The sequence below is a fragment of the Pleurodeles waltl genome, chromosome 2_2, assembly GCF_031143425.1.
Source record: "Pleurodeles waltl isolate 20211129_DDA chromosome 2_2, aPleWal1.hap1.20221129, whole genome shotgun sequence".
Lineage (NCBI taxonomy): Eukaryota > Metazoa > Chordata > Amphibia > Caudata > Salamandridae > Pleurodeles > Pleurodeles waltl.
Window position 1 is genome coordinate 741,916,497 of NC_090439.1, and position 21,196 is coordinate 741,937,692.

Consider the following 21,196-nt stretch of genomic DNA (forward strand, 5'->3'; position numbering starts at 1 on the left):
AAGATTGTGAATCTCCCGGATACCTCTCCGGGATATGGGGATGCCCCACTCAGAAGACAAGACAGGCAGGCAGCAGATCGATCAATCGATTAATAGATAGATAGATAGATAGATAGATAGATAGATAGATAGATAGATAGATAGATAGATAGATTCTCACGTGAATGTGATTCCACTGATTGAAGCGCAACGAAAATGAGTCAGGAACTGTACTTGTGTGTCACAGTGCTGGTGTGTTGTGTCCTTGTACAAGGAATTCTTACATGGGAACACGCCTACCGCGTTGCCATCGTACTCAGGAGGAAGGTGATGCGTTCTGTGTGAGCTGGCACCTGGTGTCCACCCCTCTTCGTGCCAGCGTTCACCGCCGTGAGATCAGTACATGGCTTACGAGCTGCTAGGGGGGGTTACAGCAGCGCCACGTCTGAAACAATCCCCGGGACTGAGCAGAAGAAGCCGGGGCCAGCCTACCACTGATAGCACCTGTTAAGGGGCCCAGCATGGACGGGCGGACGCGCTGACTCCCGGAGCGGCACTCTGAGAAAACACCCCTCACATGTGCCAGACACCGGGGAGATGGCCCTGGGCAGCTGAGGAGCGACGGGAGGGAGCTACGGGAGTCCTCCCCCGCCTGCTGCCATTGGACGTGTGCCTGGTGCTGGGGCTTCTCTCTCCATCTGTGCCTAGGAGCAGCTCCCGTGTGCTTGGGGACAGCGTGGCCCTGCCGAGGACCCTCCCATCGCGGCCACACTGACAGGCCATCATGGGCTAAGACGGGGGAAGGATGGCTTCCGTGCGCTCCCTGCTGCCCCGGGAGGCGTGTGCCGGCTGATGGAGCGCTCGGGCCGACCTGCTGCTGCTGCTGTCCTTGGTAGATGTGCGGCGGAGCCCAATCCAATTAGCTCTCACCTCTAGAGCTCTGAGCTGCCAGCGCCCTGTGAGTGTCTGTGCAGCTGACTGTACCGTGCTGTGTGTGTGTGCGTGTGTGTGCAGACCGTCTCTGCGGCTCCCTCCATGCTCTCTGCCCAGCTCCCTGCCTTCTGCCGCTCTTCCACTTTCCCCCAGTGGCGGAGCGCACAGCAGCGCCTTCAGCACCATCACAGGCTGCGCGGGGAGCTCTCCCGGCCTGCATCCTCCCTCCCCTCCCAGCAACAGCCGCGGCACTGATTTCATGTTGTTCTTTCCACCCTGTGGAGTCTTCTCCTTTCACCCCGTCTCTACTGCCGCGCTGGAGAGCTGGGATCGCTTCCCGGGGCAGGGATGTAAGGTGCCCCAGCAGCCTCCCGCTGCCCCTGCGCAGAGGATGCCGCCCTCCGACAGGACCACCGAGGCGCGCAGCCCTTGAAGGGGGAATCCCCGCGCCCTCCCCCTGAGGCTGCAGCCCTTGTTTATGCTGAGCGCGGACAGGTAAGCGAAGGGGCCTCACCATGCCCAAACGACGGGGGTTCCTTTAAGAGTGAATCATTGCCACCCTAACGGGAACAGCGACGCTTGAAACAATTACAATACGGCTCTGGGGACTTAGAGTACACAGATCTTACTTAAGATATTATTAACATGACCATTAAGAGATTTAATGGAGTGCTGGAGATATACTATGCGAAGCCTAGGACACCGTTATGGGACTGAGTGGGTGAGAGGTTGTGCAAGGCTAGCATCACATAAACAGTGTAAACACCATATGCATCCTAGGCACCTGGGTATCTGTCTATCGGCGCTCATATACGTCTAAGTATACAACTGAATTTGCATCTATTTATATAAATGTCTTTGTACACACACGCACATATATTGCAATGCCGCTGTGTGCGCAGATGCACGTCCGTATTTTTTATATTTGTTGACTCATTATATATACCTATGTATGTGCTTGGTTTGCTAATATTTTTATTTTATGTCTACATTTTCAGAAACAGACAGTGCAACTTGCAAGTGTCTCTTGTATGACTGCACAGTTAGAAACTGGGAAGCCAGCGCAGGTGTTTTGCAATTTACCACCTGGTCGCGCCGATCTCTAGAGTTGTACTTTCACATCCAGCAGTGCAAATTGTAAGGTGTAGCCCATCACAGTGGGAACTATAAACGACACCAATTGCGTTGTTAGAATTCAAGGACTTTCCCGCTCCCACAAAAAAACATAATGCACACCTGATACTGTTCACACACATTGCAAGTACAAACAGGAATGGTCAGACAATTTTGCATGACGTGATCCTCATTTCTCTTCAAGCTGTAGATATTCCACTTGCTCAGTGGAAGCCCCTCTTTCGCGTGTACCATAAACAGCAGCATGCGATGCCTAGTACTGTGTCATAAATTAACCGCTAACGATTTTTCAGCTTTAAGTTCACCCCAGTATAAAACATAAATCCTGTGGCGTCACAAAAGCACTGCCGCTGCCAGGCTTTGGGGTTCCCCCTGAAAGTAAACAGCAAGCAAGGCCTCACACTAACAAGGACTCCTGAAAGATAAGGTTCTGTCAATAGTAATCCTATTGGGTGCTGCTGAAGAGCTGCCAGGACTAGATTAGAGCGGGAAGAACAACGGCCATCAGCACAAAATGGACGGGCCTGCCAGAACTTTGCTAACCCTTCCCGGTCTGATTATGGGAGGCCGGGCAGAGGCCGGTGTTCTCGGATGAGAGCCTGCCTGCCACGGAGAGAGTCCCTGGCGCAAAGGGTGGAGGGCGCCTGCAAGCAAGGCGAGTGGAGGAGAGGTTCACACCGCAGGGCTGGCACAGTGTGCTGTTTGCAGGGGCATTTTGAGGCTTTTTAGCCCCCCCCCCACCAGCCAAACCGTTTTTGGGGGGCCCTGCTCAGAACAGCTTTGAATTTATGATGCAATTTCGGCTCTTTCATGGCCATTTTGCCCAGGTCACTGGCAGTGCTCAGGCACACTCATCCACTTTTTAAGTGTGTTTAAATCTATTACTTAGGGATAGTGACTTGTGTTTTCAATATTTAACACAGCAGCAGCTCACTAATACTACTACAAACGATTTCTGTGGCACCCTCCCGTTTCTTGTATGTGAGGCTCTGTTTTGATCTAAAAGAAACGTTGTTGTGGATGCTGTATGAAACACAAACACAGCATGTCTCTGCAAACTGTCCATAATAGACTCTCACACATCACCCATTTGAAAATAAGTGAAAGGAAAACGGTTTAAGAAACAGCTTGTTTAAGAATTACTCAAAGTCATGAGGGCAAGACCTTGCAGAAGAGTTGGCTGTATCATGGCGCCCCCTGAAAGGCTGGGGCCTTGGGCCACAGCCCACTTATCCATGCTTTAAAACGGCGCTGGCTATTTTTGTTGTATTGGTCTTTGTATACCACTTTCCAACCCTGTGCAAGACACAATCAGCTTTCTGATTGGCCGATTAAGTAGCTCTGTATATTATCATTTATAAAAGGACTTCATAACACTGGTGAGGTTGCTAAACACTCTGATTTTCTTCAAATTCCTGGGCACTCATCAGAATTCATGGCCAACGGGATGCTGTTTCAGACCTGCCAACCTAGGAATATTTTTCATCATATGAGTGTACAGAGAGAAGAGGGCATGGCCTTGAATAGGGGCATGGTGATGGCGAGTGGGACATTAGACCACCCTGCTCTGCCCAAACACCACAGTTATCCTCCCCCACAGGTTGTATGCCTTTCAACTAATTCTGTTACTCCACATTTTTATAACAAATGTGTCTCAACTACAAATTACGTTCCTACACATATCGTTTCTGCGACATGCCTTAGGTAAAGCGCTGAACTTTGGAGAGGTATAATTCACTATTTCAACTCAAGTCTGCGCTACAGTAGGGAAAGTGTTGGACTTTAAAGTCCAACACTGTTTTCCCTAAGGAATATAATTGTAACGACATGCGTGGTAAATGCATGTGTGGTAAAGTCGAATTCGTTGTAACGGCCATGTTCTAAATGCAGCGTGTGGTTCATACATCATGCTAAAGACTGTTTCCATCCCCTACAGCAATCAGAAGCCCTTACTGTGCAAGGGTTTCTAAATCATTGTGTGAACCTGGCTCTTCAGCATGTGACTGTGTGGTGCGGCACTAAACCTTGTGTCACACGGCTACACTGTGCGCGTTGGCAGGCCTGCTGTTTGTAGGTTAGCCGGTATGGGATATTGTGCGTGACATGGATGAGGTTTGAAAACCTGGTATAGGCGTGTTGTGGTGGATGTCACTGCACGTATCCATGAGGCATTGTGGAGACTGAGAGAACAGATGCAGTTCCATGTGCCCCTAACTGCAATCTTGGGGAGTGAACTGCATCCTAAGCAGAGGCCTTCAATAATGTGCATTCGTGGGGTCTATTAGTGCTGCTTTCCTTTGATTCAACAATTTAGAAATTAGGTTAATGGACGAATTTTCATCAGAAACAGTCTTTAAACAAAAATTGGCTTTTGGTCAGCACTGCTTACATTTCTTCCCCTGCAAAGCAGGCATAATGCTTCGAAAAAAATAAAGTATACATTGTCAATGCAGGGAAACGCATCCAGGCTAGGAAGCTGCATTGCTCTCAGATTACACATGATAGATATCATCTCTCCCCTCCTGGCTGAAACACGAAGCTGCTCTGTCTCTGAGAGAGGTTTACCTCGGTACTGTGGATAGTGGAGAAGGTTTTCCTCTTAGCGTTTCTAATTAAAGCCTGGGGGTTATCTGAAGGATGGAACACTCTAGGCTTTGACCTATGAGCCAACAACTGAGCTAAACTCAGTGCCAGCAAACAGCAATACCTCATTCGCACAGGACATATCATGGAGGCCAAGGGGCAGTATTAGTGTCTTCAGAAAGAGAAATCACTCATCCAGTTAATATAAGGGTGCTTTGGTATGAACAGAGGCTGTGCTGTAAGCAGGTCAGAATGGCCTGTAGGGAAATCAGGCAGTGCCCAAGGGCTGCTCTGATAGGGTGGGCGGGAGGGGGCAGCAATATCATGTCCATTCAGTCCTCCATACCTTCAAAAATACTTAAACAGCTTGTCTCTGCAACTTTAAAACTGTTCTAATTTGCAAACATGGGCCTCAATTTACCTACCGAATTCACCAATGGTTGCCACTTTTATTTTGTGCCCATGTCTAAGATTTAGCCCCAGTCCTACCCTAGTTGTAAGATCACTGTGCCGTAAACAGTGTTACCAGTTGGGAAGGACAGAAACCCTAGAGCTGCCTTTTGAACTGAGATACAGAGTAGATGCTGAGTATCTAGGACAGTTGTCTCAATTCAGTGTGTGTTCCCTTCAGAGGGGAAAGATTTATACCCCATTGGAAGCACTTCTTACCTATCATTCATCTTCCTGAGAATGTGTTCTCATTGAAGATATTTTATTATGCTTTTGGACTCTTTCATTTTATTTTTCTGCTTTGCTAAGAGGGAAGATTGGTGCATGACTGATATAAAAAGTGGCTCGTGGAGAGTCCTTCTCCCTACTAATGACCATGTCTTTATGCTGTAGGCAGAGAGACCTGATGGCCTGTAAACTAAAGTGTCCCCCACCTGTCTTCTACATCCAAATTCCAAATCATGTCAATGGCTTTTAATATTTGTGTGGTATCTGGTACCTATCTATGAGTTCATAATATAGGAAGTTCTTGCAATATGTAATGTGTCACCTTCAGCAAAAGAACATGTGCACCCATTTTAGGGGAGAACAGCTTGGTGGCCCATAATGACACAGCCCCTGCCAGAGAGCTTTAGTGAATGAATGAAAAACTTTGCCAGTTGATATTTACCAGAATACAATTTTGCAATGTTTTTTCAAAGCTTATATTTTTTGTATGATCAATTAGCTTTTTATCTCCGTGGGCCACCTCTCTTCTTCAAATATCGCTACTACAATTGCATCACTAATCTATCTAGCTAGTAGATTTGCTTTAATTAGGGTTAATTTCACTTATCAGTGAGAGCTACTTTATAGATATTATAAAAGCCATGTACTTTGACAGTGACATCTTTACTAAGGGCTTCCTCCAGTCCTGCTTCCTCTATCAACTTCTGTGTTAGATCTAATGGAGGCACTGTCCACCACTGGTCACTGTCAGCACACCCTGAATGTCTTCACTACTACTAACTTCTTTGTCTGGATAACCCACCTTCAATATTCATTACTCTTAGTCACCCTGGTTCTCACCTCAGTCCTTACACTGTGGGAACTGGCACTGTGCTCTTTGAACAAATGGTTACTCACATAACACTTCCCCAATTTCCTCCACGATGGTCATAAGACAAGAGGTAGCATAGTTTCTAACCTGTCAGGAGACTGATCTTCTTTACTAAACTCAATATACATTCTCTTCAAACATCCTGGTGGCCACAGATGTCAATTGACCAAAATTCTATGGATAGAAAAAAGGTGTGATATTAGTTGCAATACCTGCTTATTCATATTTTACATACACATTTTATCCATAGTTTACGCCCATATCGGTATGGTCACAAGATGGAAATCTAACAAGGAGCATTTACACTTTCATTTGCCTTAAGCACTCCTACTTCGATTGGAAGAATAAATAGTACACACAATATGCCATGTGAAGGTATTTAGTGAAAGAGTCAGATAAGAAAATTATTAAATCATTAAGTCAAGCTTAAATTCCCGTGCAATGGAATTATGGCATCAGCTGTCACACCACCTTGAACTGTGGATCTTTCTTATGCGCTAACTTTAACATGACTGCCCTGCCGACCCTCCTGTCCGCTGCCTTTAACATTAGCTCTGACCTCAGAATTAGCGCTAACCAGTGGCAACTTGCAGCGCCAAATGGGGCTATAGGTTATAGGAAAATACAAATTAAATAATTACCCAAAAAAAATAATAAACACTTACCTTCTCTCTGCTGCGCCCACTTCTCTCCTCAGGTGGCTGCAAGCAGGCTCCCAGGATCCCAGCTTGACCTGCAGCCAATCCTGACGCTGCTCCGAGCAGCATCAGGATTGGCTGGGAGCGTCCAGCCAAGACGCTACCAGGCAGACTGGGAGCCTGTGCAGGCTCTCTCCAGCCCAGCAACCATGTTGTGGGGCTGAAGAGAGCCCTTTGGGCATGTGTGTTTGATTGGCCCAACACACATGCGCTCTGAGGTGCAGTGCTCTTGTCACCCCCGAGGCCCCGCCCCTTTTACAAAAAAACACTAATAAACATAGTTTATTATTGTTTTTTAGTAAAAGGTTTGCAGCTGCCGCTGCTGGCGTGGGGATGACTCTCCTCCATCCTAATGGAGGAGTCGCCCCTGGCGTTAACCTCAAAATTAGCGCTAACGTCTGTTCTAAAGCTGCTCTGATTTGCTGGTATTAGTGCATGTATCCACATTTCCTAAATTAGATGTAGAATTCGTTGTGGTATAGCTCAGTTGAAAGCAGTTTTTTTTTTTCTCCAATGGAAAGCAAATTATTTGTTTAAATTACAGAAACACGTATTTCCAACGAAGGAGATAGCATATTACGTTCACAATTTTATTCTGTGACCATTTTTCTTGAGTGAAGTTTGTTTGAATTACCAAAACCAGTATCAAGTTTACCTCAAACTTCTCAGAAACACCAACCACATATATATTTTTTTAATAGTGGCACGCACATACACACGCATCTACATCAGAAAAAAATATCACAATAAAACTAAACATTATTTATAATGGTACCTGGGTTTATTCCAGATGTTCTCAGGTTTATGTAAAATGCATTTAAATCTATGGGACGATTTTCCCATGGTAGCGAGGAGTTAAATCATTTAACTACGTTTCAACCATGGACTTATGTCTAGTTATTTATAAATAGTATTTCATTTTTTTAAGAATACTAAAGTACGAAAAATAAATGTACACTCCTGGGCATATAAAGATAAAATGTCAACTCCAAGGTGCTATAAAGCCACAGTGACTGGCCCTTTAAGTCTGAATAATACGCTAATATCCACAAACCTCCTTCCGGAACTCAAAAGGCTTTCTCACAAGATCACGTCATGAAACAAAAAGAGACAGGGTCCTTATTGTCTGACATCATGTCTGTGAGCCTCTACGTATACACAAGCCTTAGAGTGCAATGTTTTCTGAAATTCAATGTTTGCCGAGTAAACCAAAAAATAATATCAAGAGATTCACTGACTTTCACAAAATAGAATAGTGGTTAACTCTGAATCTGTACCTAAATCCCTAGACCAGGCTTTGAGTTTTTGCTCCAAATGCGGACCGAAATGGCAAGATTTGAATGTTCAAGAGACTGCAGAAGCGGAACTGAGCATGCCCCTAAATATAAAACGAGGAGAAAATACATTTACCAAACCCTATACTAACATGTTTTATTACATTCATTGTAATACATGCAAGTTCGTTGGCTCTAGTACTATTATTATTAGGACTCTCTGTTTTTTTGTTTTTACCGATTTTTACGGTTAAATACAGACAGAAAACATTGTTTCCTTCCTGTATTTATTTTTCAAAGCAGAAAAATGCAGATAATTTGGCTTCTTTTGAGTGACCCTCCATGCTGAGATTAATGACTTTCAGGCCAACAGCTGTACATAATGGCAGTTTGGGAAGTTACAAAAAGTAATGAGATTTGCTTAACTTACTGCATACCACAGCATGTATTTGTGTTATTATGCAAATTTTTTATATGGGTTTATTATTTTATTATTTGTGGCCATGTAAAGTACTCAAAATGAAAGAGAGATCACCATACACCAAGGTGACAGGGCACTGTAATAAACCAGTACAAAACTAGTACCACAACAAAATAGGAGAATGTACATCAAAGTCCCATTCTGCCCAGGAAGAGGCACTGAATATGCCCTCATCGCCATCTGGGATGATCTTAAAAACACAATAGAACACATAAGCAGACCTGCCAACTTCACGAAATACCTCACAGTGTGAGGAGGGGGCCGAGCCTTGGAGAGGGGTTGGCCTTGTGGCAAGATGCACGTAAGAGGCACTTTTGCCCCCACCCTGGCCCCAAATCCCCACCTCAAAAATAACCAAAACAAGCATGCCGAGGCTACTGCTGAAGTCCTGTGCTGTTTTCACACCCATTAAGGACATCAGCAGTTTAAAGTCTCAGAAAACAAGGTGAAAACCACTGTTTACAGTGGTTTTCACCTTGTTTTCTGTGCCACCCTGTAATATTGGCTCCTCACTGCACAGCTAATTACTCCACATATTATACCATTGATGAGATCTTGTATGGCATCCTTGATATTATCACTGCAACATTTGCAATAAAATTATTGATAAGAAAACTGTGCACGGCAAGGGAGCAAGTTATAGTTACTTTAGGGTGCGAGTTATAGTTACTTAAAATAACTCTAACTATAACTGATGACTTTCTATGGTTATGTAGGAGTAAATTCAGGACCTAACTATAACTTCCCTGTAACCTTTGTTTTTTCAGAGAATATATATATATGTTAGTAATATATGTTTATATATGTATATGTATAAATGCGTATATTATTCTACGCTTGACATTTTGATAGGTAATTGCATAGTTTCTATAAGAGTTGTTTGATTAGATGCTTATGAGTCTCTGTTTTTGTTTTATCTATCACAATAGGTCAATATTATCTTAACTATTTATATACAAGCATTTCACTTTTGAAATTTTGAGGAAAGATAAAATAATGTTATAGAAGTACACAAATAAATTACCTTTAAATACTGCAACTCTTGAAAGTCTGTGTTTATATGATACAACTTTAAACCTCAATATATTATATTCCTTAGGCATATATTCCCTAACTATGTAATTGTGTATCTATATATTTACTACTTTAGTCCTAATTTACAAAAGGAAAAAATCTCTCTTGAAAGCTTTACTCTGTCTCACAATTACCCTATACCTCTATCAATCTATCTTTATCTCCACCCTTGGACTCATCCCAAACCCATTCTACTAATATGATCTCCAAAATAACCCATCCAAGACTCTTCCCTCATCTACCCCTTGTGGCTCACCCCAAACCTCAATTTACTACTATGATCACCCAAACAACCCTACTAAATTCTCCCTCATTTATCTCTCCTTTGACTCATCTCAAACCCAATATTACTACTATGATGTCCTTAATCCCTTTCTACAGACTCTTCCATACTCCACCACTCCTTTACTCATCCCAAACCTCATCTTACGACTATGATCCCCCAATTAACACTTCTGGATTTTTCCATCCTTAATCCCTTCATTATTCTATTCAATCCAACTAACAGATGTACATGTCCTCCGGTCATGTTAACTGATACCTCCTAATACTAATACTCTACTAGTATTTTTCTATACTAATCCACCACTAATCCTTTTGGGTTCCAGAGTAGCGTGCTACTCGCCGAAAAGCTCTTCAATGACTCATCAGGATAGTAAGCATTATATAAATACAATTACAATATGGTAAATTGTAAACAATTTTTTATCTGATCAAAATTGCATATATAAAAAATAGCAAGGTATTTTAAATCGGAATCTGTTGAGAGATCTGGATACTACTGAATGTTATTTGTAAATTGCATCTTGCATCTGGAATAACGAGATAGGAGGTCAGAACCATTGTATCAGTGGATCTGATGGATTATTAAGTGCTTTCTCCCTTTTTGTATTATTTACTGTTAATTTTTACTCAAATGTTTAATTTTATTTTGCGCTGTATGGGGGGACTGGATTTTTTAAAATATGCATGCATTTTCAAATGATTAGCAAATCTCTAAGTTGATCCTTGCTATTTTTTATGTATGCAATTTAGATCAGATAACAAATTGTTTCTAATTTAACATATGGAATTTTGGTGTACATTCTCCTATATTATTGTGGTACTGGTTTTGTGAAAACTATGGTATATTTGAGGGGCGTGTAAAAAGTGATCAAGTGTGGCTGTGTGGTAGTAGTAGGGACATTGATTCCCAAGGGGAGCTTTTTGATTCTTTATGTGCTAAAACCTGACCGGCATCAAAGTATGAGTGCACATTTATCCGTTAAATTAATATGGAAATATACGAGTTATCACCTCATCTGTCCACAAAATACAAAATAAATATGGGTAAATACAAATAATATGGCCAAAAAATAAATATGGATAAATGTAGATGGAAATATTCAAAAACATATATTCCATAAAACTGGAAGTCCTAATTATAACTACTGGATTCACCAGCAGCACCACGGTATATGTTCATCAGAAGTACGTTATATGATGTCTGATATAATCAATGTTACTTTCTTTAATGCCATCCTATTAAACAATTTTAATATTGACTGTTATATCAGCAGTGCTGTATGTGTTATCTACAGTGCTACCCAAAAACTGAAATTCTGCCTTTGGACTCTAATACTTCCAATGCTGTACATTTTTAATGGACAGTCAGATTTAAAAAGGCCCCCACACAACAATTAATTTAGTTAGAAACCAGGATGGGGGCTTCAGTCACCATAAGTAGGTACATAACATCAAGTCATTGTTTTACTTTCTAATCAGCACAACTGGCCCTCAATGACAGGCGCCAAACTGGGCGAACATGCCGTGATCACTGAATATATAAGAGGGATGTCTGATGCCAAAGTATGCTTGAAAATGACATTACCCTGAAATCATTGTATTATTTCGAGCTTTCACTGGCATTCATCGATCTAGCTAAACACCGGGCCTTCTTCAGGAACATGTTACTGTGGTTCTCCTTTACTATTTTATTAATTTGATGTGTGATGTTTGATATTGTGGTCTAGAGTGTTCGTCAGGTCAGGAGCAGGAAGGTAGATTTACAGTTAAGGCACTGAAATTGAATCCGAAAGACCAACAATTTCTTTGCGATGTCTCACCTGGTACGAGGTGTCTTCATAGAAGAAATTATTGAAAGAGTAACACTCCTTTTTTTTTAGAAATGCGTATTTTTCATTTAAAATCAATCTCTTTTTCATCAAAAGGAGTAAGCCACTAATTAAAAAACTGTAACATTGGCTTAAAGCATTATTTTGAGAAGAGTATGTTTCTGAAAATAATACTAGGAGATTGGAGATCACAGTGCCACACAAACTATCATCAGTACCTTTGCCTTTTCTGATTTATGCACAAACAACGTAATTCAGCCCCTTAGCAACATCAGATATTGTGTCAATATCCACAAGGCAGAAAGGCGGCACCCGATTAACCTTATTGTCCACTCTTCACGTCCCCACTTCCCTTGATCTCTTTTACCATAACATTCTTGTCCAGGCATATCTCTAGTTCTCACCTGGCGTCATTGCATTCTGTGTTCTGCAGTGTTCCCCTTATTAAATGTGTCCAATAAAAGGTGACATCCTCTGTTTTCCACCGCACTCGCTGCTTATTCACACTTCCTCATATCATTCTCTTCTCTTCCAGGCTGCCTTTTAACACATTTATTTTTTCATTTTCTTTACTTGACCCCCTCCCTTTTCATTTTTCCATTCTCCCCTTCCACTTTTCCCTTCCCCACTCTTGGCTGTGCACCTTTTAACCTGCATCGTGCAAATATTTCTCTGTACTTTTTTATGCCCGAGTAGACTGTCTTCTGGTTCTACTATCTCCTCTCCCATCTCCTCTCCTGGGCGACAAACTTATGTTCTGATGAAGGCAACATCATGCTGTAACTTAGAAACATATAGCTCGATGGCAATCATAAGGTAGGTGTTCTACAAGCTCCTCTTGTTCTCCTTTAAATTTACAGGTACAATCTATGTACCTCGTTAATTACGTATGACTGATTTAACTAGTTATGCATTAAAACGTCGTGACTAGCTCTGAAAGGCTATACAACCCCCGGTGCAGTCCTACAGGTGTGCATTGCTTGGCACTAAACTAAATTAAAGCTAACTTGCCCCCACCAGTGTGCTTTGCCATATTTTGTATGTTCCACTCCATGTATTAGAAATGTGCCAGAGTTGTGCTCCAAGTTTTCTTCCATGAACCAGTGTTACTACTTCTGGAAGCAGGGGTAAGTCTGGATCATGAGAAGAGGGAGGTCAGTCCTACTCACACAAACATCTGTGTGAAGTTTCCAGCATTGGCCGGCACCCCAAGCAGTTCTATATGTTTACAATTACTCCATGCAGAATGAGTGATTAAAGGCCAAGTTAGGATCATCAGCCAATTGCCGTTATCCTGTTTCTCCCTCTCTGTAATGATATTTGTGTGGCACAATTTTCCCTTTGTTTCACCAAGGTGTCCCAAGTCAAGTGACCAGGGTCCAGATGAACAAAGCTTTTTCTGACTCCTTAAATGGGTTTAAAAATGGATAAGGAATCACTGTTTGGAAGGTGTAGATAGTAGGTGTCCCTTCAGAATAGTGATTCCTATCTGTATGTATCAATGGTTTAGGACCAAACTAGTTGGGGCGATAACCAATTCACAAATCCCTTGGGACACTTTTCCCTTTAGGAATGTTAAAAAAAAGTGCTTGGAAGTAGGCAACTCTTAAACACACTTTAAAAAGTAAACTTTAATTTATAAATGAAGCCCCGTTTCTGTTTTTGGAAAAAGGACTCTATTTAAAATCAAATTTTCTTTATTGAAGGCAAACACAGACATGGTGGTCTGCTGACCTCAGCAAACCACCATGCCTGTGGTGGTCTAAAATCGAAGTGAGTCACAGTTTATGACCTACCTCATGACAATAATGTGGTAGGTATTATTTCAACCCACTCGAATCTTGTCTGAACTGACCTACGTGTACATAGGGTGGTTTCAGGGCCAGATAGGCTTTATATTGTACGAAGCATTTCTTCAGTGGACAGGAGTCCTTGGCGGCTGGTTAGGAAAGCCCAGAGCCACTCCTGGTGACTTTGCCACTTCCCCCGCTCCCCAAGTTTAATTACAGCAGGCAGGGGGAGGATTCAAGAAGAAGAGAGAGGGAGTGGGAATTTAGAGAGAAAACAATCAGAGAGAGAAAGAAAGAGAAGGAGAGAGAGATAATGGATGGATGGAAAGAGACAGGTTGCAGAAGGAGAGGAAGGAAGCCAGGCTGGTTTGAGAATTTGTGTCCTGGCTGCTTTTGGTCACCCAGACCGGCCTTGGTTGGTTTGGTGAATTATTTACTGGTTGCAAAAATACAGATTGGTAATTGCGACCAGTATTTTGCAAGCAGTAAATAGTACATCTGACCCCTGCTGTTTTCAAGCTATTTTCGTATTATTTATTTAAAAAGAAATCAATTAATTTGATTACCAGTGGAGACATTTTGTTTTTCCTTTTTTTTGCCAGCCTCCCCTTGGATTACAGTCTTCAAAAAAGGGACTACACCGGCTCTTTTCCCCTTCCTGAAATAATTTTGTGTTTATTTTGTGTAGTAATCACTTAAAGAGCTTAGAAAGCATCACACCTAGTATTATGGCATTATTGTTAACTGGCAGATTTATATACTTCACTTATAGCGTTCACTGTTTCCGCTGCATTCATTCTTCTGCAGCTCAACTGCAGTTCCTCTTCACTCTTTACTGATACGAATCCTGAACAAAGTATTTGTATATCCAAAGGACCTTATGTCGGCTTTCCTCTAAGGATTTCCTATTCTCCCTTCAATATCCACCTGGCTTTTCTCGTTTTTTCTGTAAGGGAGGGCCAGAGGTTGCTAGTCACTTCAGGTTCTATACTCTTTAAAGGGGGCTGTTACCAGACCTGCCACCCTGCCTATCCCCGCTTCTCAACCTCTTTCCCTCCCTATTTGGACTCCCGTTAGGCCAATAAGCCTGCTCTAACCCCACCCTCCTGAATTTATAGCTTCTCTATTACAGCTCCTAGAACCGCCTCTGTACTTTGACGACTTTTTAAAATGTTGATACCTTTATGCTTTAATGTTTTCCTGTGACTTCTTAATGTTGGGACACATTTAAATTTCTGTGTCTTTTTGGCCTTCTTTGAAAGTGTTTTTTGCATTTCATATCCTGTTATGTCATATTTACAACAACATTATTTTCTTACAGTCAAGTTATTCTATGCTGGGGTTTCTCTTACATTATTCTAGACAAATAAATGTGTGGGTGGATGAAAATATGTCTAAATGACTTCTAAAACTCATCCATATTTTTATCTTACAGTTCAAAGCATGGGCCAGCCTTCCTAAAGTGGCCATTCCCCCGACATCGGTAGCCCTTTATTCATTCTGCAAACACTGCGGCATTGCACAGGAACTTAATTTAAAATGGCGGAAAAGGCCACCCCAGGGCTGAATCGGAAGGTATCAAGGTCTACCCTTTCCTTGCCTCCAGAGCCGGTGGAGATCATCAGGAGTAAAGCATGTTCAAGGAGAGTGAAGATAAATGTAGGTGGACTGAACCACGAAGTGCTGTGGAGGACATTGGACCGGCTGCCGAGGACAAGGCTAGGGAAACTACGAGACTGCAATACGCATGAGACCCTGTTGGACGTTTGTGATGATTATAACTTGAATGAAAATGAATATTTCTTTGATCGGCATCCAGGAGCTTTCACTTCCATACTGAATTTCTACAGGACAGGAAAGCTGCACATGATGGAAGAAATGTGCGCCCTCTCTTTTGGCCAAGAGCTTGACTACTGGGGAATTGACGAGATCTACTTGGAGTCCTGCTGTCAGGCCCGATATCACCAGAAGAAAGAACAGATGAATGAGGAGCTGCGGCGCGAGGCAGAGACGCTGAGAGAACGGGAAGGAGAAGAATTTGACAACACATGCTGTCCAGACAAAAGGAAAAAGCTCTGGGACCTGCTTGAGAAGCCCAACTCTTCAGTAGCAGCAAAGGTAAGACTCTTTCATAGCTTCTACATAAAAGGAAGAGTGTCAGACACTCTACTACCAGTGCAAGCAGGAAACATGCGAGAGCTCACATGGAAAGCTGAATACCAAAAACAGTGACCGTAGACAGAGCTAAATGCTAACCACGCAAAAGGGAGGAGCTAAGGTAGCATTGTAGCAGAGTTGTATTGACCCCATTGTGTTTTGAAAGGCTTAAGTTCCCTGTTGAGGTTGAGCTTCATCACTAGTTGCAAATGGTGAGTGATGTCTGTGATCAAAAAATATGATGAAAAGAGAGATTGCATTGCACTATTGTGATGCCTAAGGAGTAAACCACCTGTATTTGATGTCAGCAATCTGTAGTTTTTGTGAAATTCTTCCAATACGGCTGCACTTTTGGAATGACCAGAGGTGCAAATGGTTCATGCTGCACGAAACTGGTGCTCACCCACGTAGTCGTAGATGTGTTACTTGCGCTCCAAGTACACTGTATTTGTGAAGAACGCCAGAGCGATTTAAGTTGATTAGAAGAGTGGCTTTTCCAGGGTTGAAGATAGGTTGGGGCAGAAAACGTTAGAGATAAACTCAGTCATAATAACTAAATGAGCAACCTTTATTTTATTACATGAGTTGCAATGATAAAGTTACATGAATATGATTATAGCGCATTGAGTTTGATGCCCTGAATTCAAGTTGTACCAGATTTCTGCTGGGTGTATAAAGACTGGTTAATAGGAATCTGTGCTTTTGCAAATGTATAATTGAGTTTTGTGTACCACATTAAGGTCACTGCTGTCTTTGTCTAGTTTTTTGGAGGGTTGTATACATGTAGGTAGGTTTCATGACAGAAGGCCTGATTTAGATATTGGGCGACAGTTTACTCCATCACAACGGTGATGGATATCCAGTCCGCCGAAATCTAAATCCCATTATATGCTACGGATTTAGATTTCATCAGATGGGATGCCCATCACCGTTGTGACAGAGTAACCTCTCTGCCAATATCTAAATCAGGCCCAGCGCTTCTTACCCTGAAGAAATACCATAGTGTTGAATAATAGCAATTTTCATGACAGTGCCCGTGAAGGACCTGACTGCATAAAAATGTATGTTTTTGTCAGTGGTGTGCTCAAGAAAGATTTGTGAAAGAGCCCTATTCACAATGTAGTAATACTGTCTTGGACTGCCCATAGAGGGTATGAGTGAGTGATAAATCGATTTTTTTTTCAATTTACCTAAACCTTTCATTATCACAAAAGTTAAAACTTTAAAATAATCCCAAAATATGTTTTGAAAGAGCATACCCAAGGTGGGATTTATGGAAGCCATCCACATTAAGGGATAAAGAATGCTGGCAACATGCAGGAATGATAAACGTGGTACTTATGAAGGATTCATAAAACAACACACATGAAACAAATAAAAAGATGAGATGCGTGTTTATGCACCATCCTTGATAGGTGTAGTGACAGATCTTACTGAAAGGTTACCTAGAGGGTTGGCTCTCTATTGGACCATAATGTAGACATTGCAACTTTCAATCAATTGGCTGTCCAATTCCATCGTTTTTTCTGAAACATTGGCTACTGTCTGCCACCACTGTGGCAAGGCCATAATACCTATATTAGCAAAAATGGGATTTCAGCTGCCTACCTTAAACAATTCAGTGATATTTAACAAGTGATTTCAGAACGGTCCTTGTTGCATGTTGTGGATTATTACACACCCTGTAATGATCTCGGAAGCTGTGTATACATGCATATATGTCCAAACGACATAAGAGACTGTGTATCAGTATGTGAAATGTTTGGTTTGTATACTGACTTATACCTTCATCCCTGGATCGGCACACAAATGTGATTGCCCTCCTGTCTATCTGATTTTCCTTGTTTTGTCTTGGGGTTCACACTTAGGTTTAGATTGTCCTCATGGTAATAATGGCTGCCGTCCTGGTTGATTTCCTGTTCATCACTCCTAGAGACGCTGTATCTCTGAAAAATACTCAAGCAGCAGTGTAAAACGTTCTGGCTTCTGAAAGATTTTTACTATCTGTCCTTCATGGTGGTCTGCTGATGTTCAAAGTTTGTCTGTGGCTCACAATTCATATAACTCGCCCAGTGTTTTGAGATATACACATCTAAGACTTGTCTACTGTGCATTCCAAAATCAAATACAAATCTGAGCCAGTGGTGCATGACTTAAGATAGTGATGCTTGTGTAGGATTCATGAACAGAGTTTGTGTGTAATCCCTGGACGATGCCACACGTAAGAACTATGAAAGCAGTATTCCTGATCAATTCATGACATTGACATGTTTGCTTATGAGAGACTGCCTAATGGAATGGTCATAGAGGAATGAATAACCTTAGGGACTGTGTAGACGTCATGACCAGAGAAACATTAATTATGGATTCACTACATAATGTCTTGGATCACTTTATTTTCAGTGGTGCCTAAACTTTATTTCATTACAGGGATGCAAGAAGCGTATGCTTGCGCATGTTGATCATAGTAAACTGCTTCAGAAATCATGAAGGCACCTCTGCAAGATTTAGTGAAGTACTATGTATGTAAGATTTGTGTAATGGGTGCAAATGCATGCGAGCAAGCTGGCAGCGGTCATAATGGACTCACATCTGGAGTACGTGTGGAGGTTCTTATCTGTGAAGGGTCTTTATTGAAATGTGTGTGTTGGTGTCGACCATTTACAAGAAACATTTAAGTAATAATATTATTCCCTGGGAAATCTGACATACCAAAGCATTCTCGCTGTGTATGTGTGTGTATCTGTTTCTGTGTGCATGTATGTGTGTGTGAGTGCACGGGGGCATGTATAACTAAACTATGTGGACCTACAGTCAGTTATGTGTGTGTATGTGTGCTGGTGTGTCTATATGTGTGTCTTTATGCATGTGTGTGTATTTCTCTGTGTGGACAAGTTTACCCCACATTAGGCAGACTCTACTATTCATGTGTGTGTTCGCAATTAAGTGCATGAGCTTGTGTGTTGTTTGCGACTGTGAGTATGGATATGTATGTTTGCTTATGTGTGTGAACATGTGGAGCCCACACTGCGTGGACTGTACCAGTATGGGAGCGTGTGTATGTGCGTGTGTCCATGAGCTTGTGTTTATGTATGTGTGTGGATGTGTTAAGCCCAAACTATGTTCACTGAACCTGCAGAGTGTGTGCGTTTGTGTGTGTATGTGTGTGCATATATGTGCATATGTGTGCACTGTGTGAAGAGTATGTGTGTGAGCATGTATAGCCCACACTATGTGGACTGTGTACACTTGTGGGTCTGGATATGTGTAGTCCACGCTATGAGGCCTCAACCGATCGCGTGTGCGTGTGTGTCCATATGGATGCATGTCTCTGCAAATGGGTATGCATTTGGCCTTCTGTGTGTGAGAATGTATAGCCTGCACTCAGTGGTGAATGTGTGTCTGAGTGATTCTCCCAGTCTGTGCCTAAGGTGGGGAGTTGGACTGTTCAATGCAGTCTGTCTTCATCCTAAAGAGAAGGTAAAAGGTGAAATCAAGGCAACAGCATCCGAGATTAGAAAAACCGCATGTCAGGTTTAATTGAAAGACTAATACATAAACCCGTAAGGATTCCTAGAAAGACATTTGGCATGCAGCATTTCCAAATAGTGCTTCGGTGCTGCTTTGTATTCCGCTTGGCTCTCACGACGTGCATCTAATTATAAATGAAATAAGGACGGAGCGTGCGCCGTCAGAGGATTGCTATTTAGTGGCCGTCGCTGCTGCCTTTGAACCGCACGCGCTTCCTTGCCCGGGCTCATCTTGCCATAGTGCGGTGTAACCGAATACAAGTCAGCTGGCTCTGCACAAATCCCGCGCTTCTTCTGAATGACATTGTGTAAAGGTTTTAGGAGCACAAATCCGGCGGCAGCAGAAGAGTTCACAGACCTCTTGTCAGTAGTTACTGCGCGGCCATTCGTAATCAAAGTCTGCAGTGTTTTAAGCAGAGCAATGTCGCAGGGCCTACATATCCAGGATTAACCTAGATTTATAAAACCTACATGTATATATGTGATAAACTGTAACCAAGTTGCCCGTCTGGTGGTGACCAGACCAAGAATCACTGTTTAAATGAGCAAGAAGCACATCTGTATACGGATGCTACCACTGCTGCCGGACGGGGGTCAAACTGGGCTATTGAGGTCCTCATATGTACTGATGCACTTATTTTATAGACTATGACGCTGGTGACATGGTGACCTTGTCCAAAGAGGTCTGGGATAAATGAGCTGGAAATCACAAAGAGAGATCACAGAAAAAACGTGCATTCCTGTGCTCATCTGACCAAACAGATTTTTGGTAACATGTCCGAGACTTAGCTTAAGTCACACTTTCTTCTGATATAAATTATCTTACTTCTGATGAAGAAATCTGTGTAGTCTCAAAAGCACAGAAACTCCTCCATCTTTGTCCCTTTGTCCAAAAAAATTGAAACGTGTCATTACCTATTTGATGAGGTTTTTTTTTTTCTCACGGACTACTTGCAAGGATTAACACACACTTTTTAACAAATATCCCCTGATTATCAGTTGAACGAAATTCCCTTGTCTAATTCCGCCCCGCTCAATCATTCAAGGGTCATTGTTGAAGTACCTGCATTTATCGGGTACAGGAACAACGGGTCTGATTTTACCAGACGGAAAATTTGCGACAGTACAATCACCTTGAGAATGGAAAGCATCTCAGCACAGATCTATTTCCTGCCCTTGTCTGACTCGCAGCTGTGACACGGGGGGCATCTAATGTCCTCCACGCCAGACTACAATATCCCTGGCCACCATCTTCCTTCCTCCCCCCAACAGAAGCAGCCCCCTCAATCACATTTGCCATCTGATCCGGACAGGTGGCATATGTGAGTGATAATCACCTATAAGGGAATATTAGACACTTTCACAAGTTAGGAATCACCACTGGATTCTCTCAACTGTGGTCTGGGGATTTTGGCGGCCCTGATGAAGGCCTACTTTCCCATATGGGCTAATTTCTTGTCTGTATCATGACAGCCAGTGAGGCTAGGACCACCAATAGCTCTGAGGGCCCACCAAGGTACACATTTGTACCATTGCTTTTTTGTTTTAGTGGAGACCAACAATAAATTCAGACTTTCAGGTTATACCATAGGTAATTTTATATGCCTTCATCCCTACAATATCAAGGAGCTCCCTGAACCAAGTCGAGCCCGTCATGTACCATCATTCTGGTTGAGGATCCCAATGATGAATTATGTCATGAACAAGTCAAGGGTCTGGTCCTTTTGCAAGCCTGAACAGGTTCCCCTTTGAGCAGGGTCATGGAATCGGATGGAGTTAATTCCTGACAAACATGAGTACCTTATCCTTTTGATAATGTATTTGATATTAGAGAGATGGTAAAGCTCTCTTTTAACTCTCCCTATTCCTCCTTTTGATTATGTATGCACATTAATACATA

General features: G+C 42.4%; 1 protein-coding gene across 2 annotated transcripts in view; it reads left to right on the forward strand.

Annotated features, from left to right (window-relative positions):
* The first annotated feature begins 274 nt into the window (after positions 1 to 274).
* Positions 275 to 21,196, forward strand: part of KCNB2 (potassium voltage-gated channel subfamily B member 2) — a 526,354-nt gene continuing 505,432 nt past the window's right edge. Inside the window, exons 1-2 of one of the 2 annotated variants that reach the window (XM_069220350.1) lie at positions 275 to 1,407; positions 15,045 to 15,727. In XM_069220350.1, the coding sequence (XP_069076451.1) occupies positions 15,149 to 15,727 (579 nt within the window). In that variant the 5' untranslated portion in view covers positions 275 to 1,407; positions 15,045 to 15,148. The remainder of the gene's footprint in view (positions 1,408 to 15,044; positions 15,728 to 21,196) is intronic. The other variant, XM_069220351.1, reaches the window with a different exon arrangement.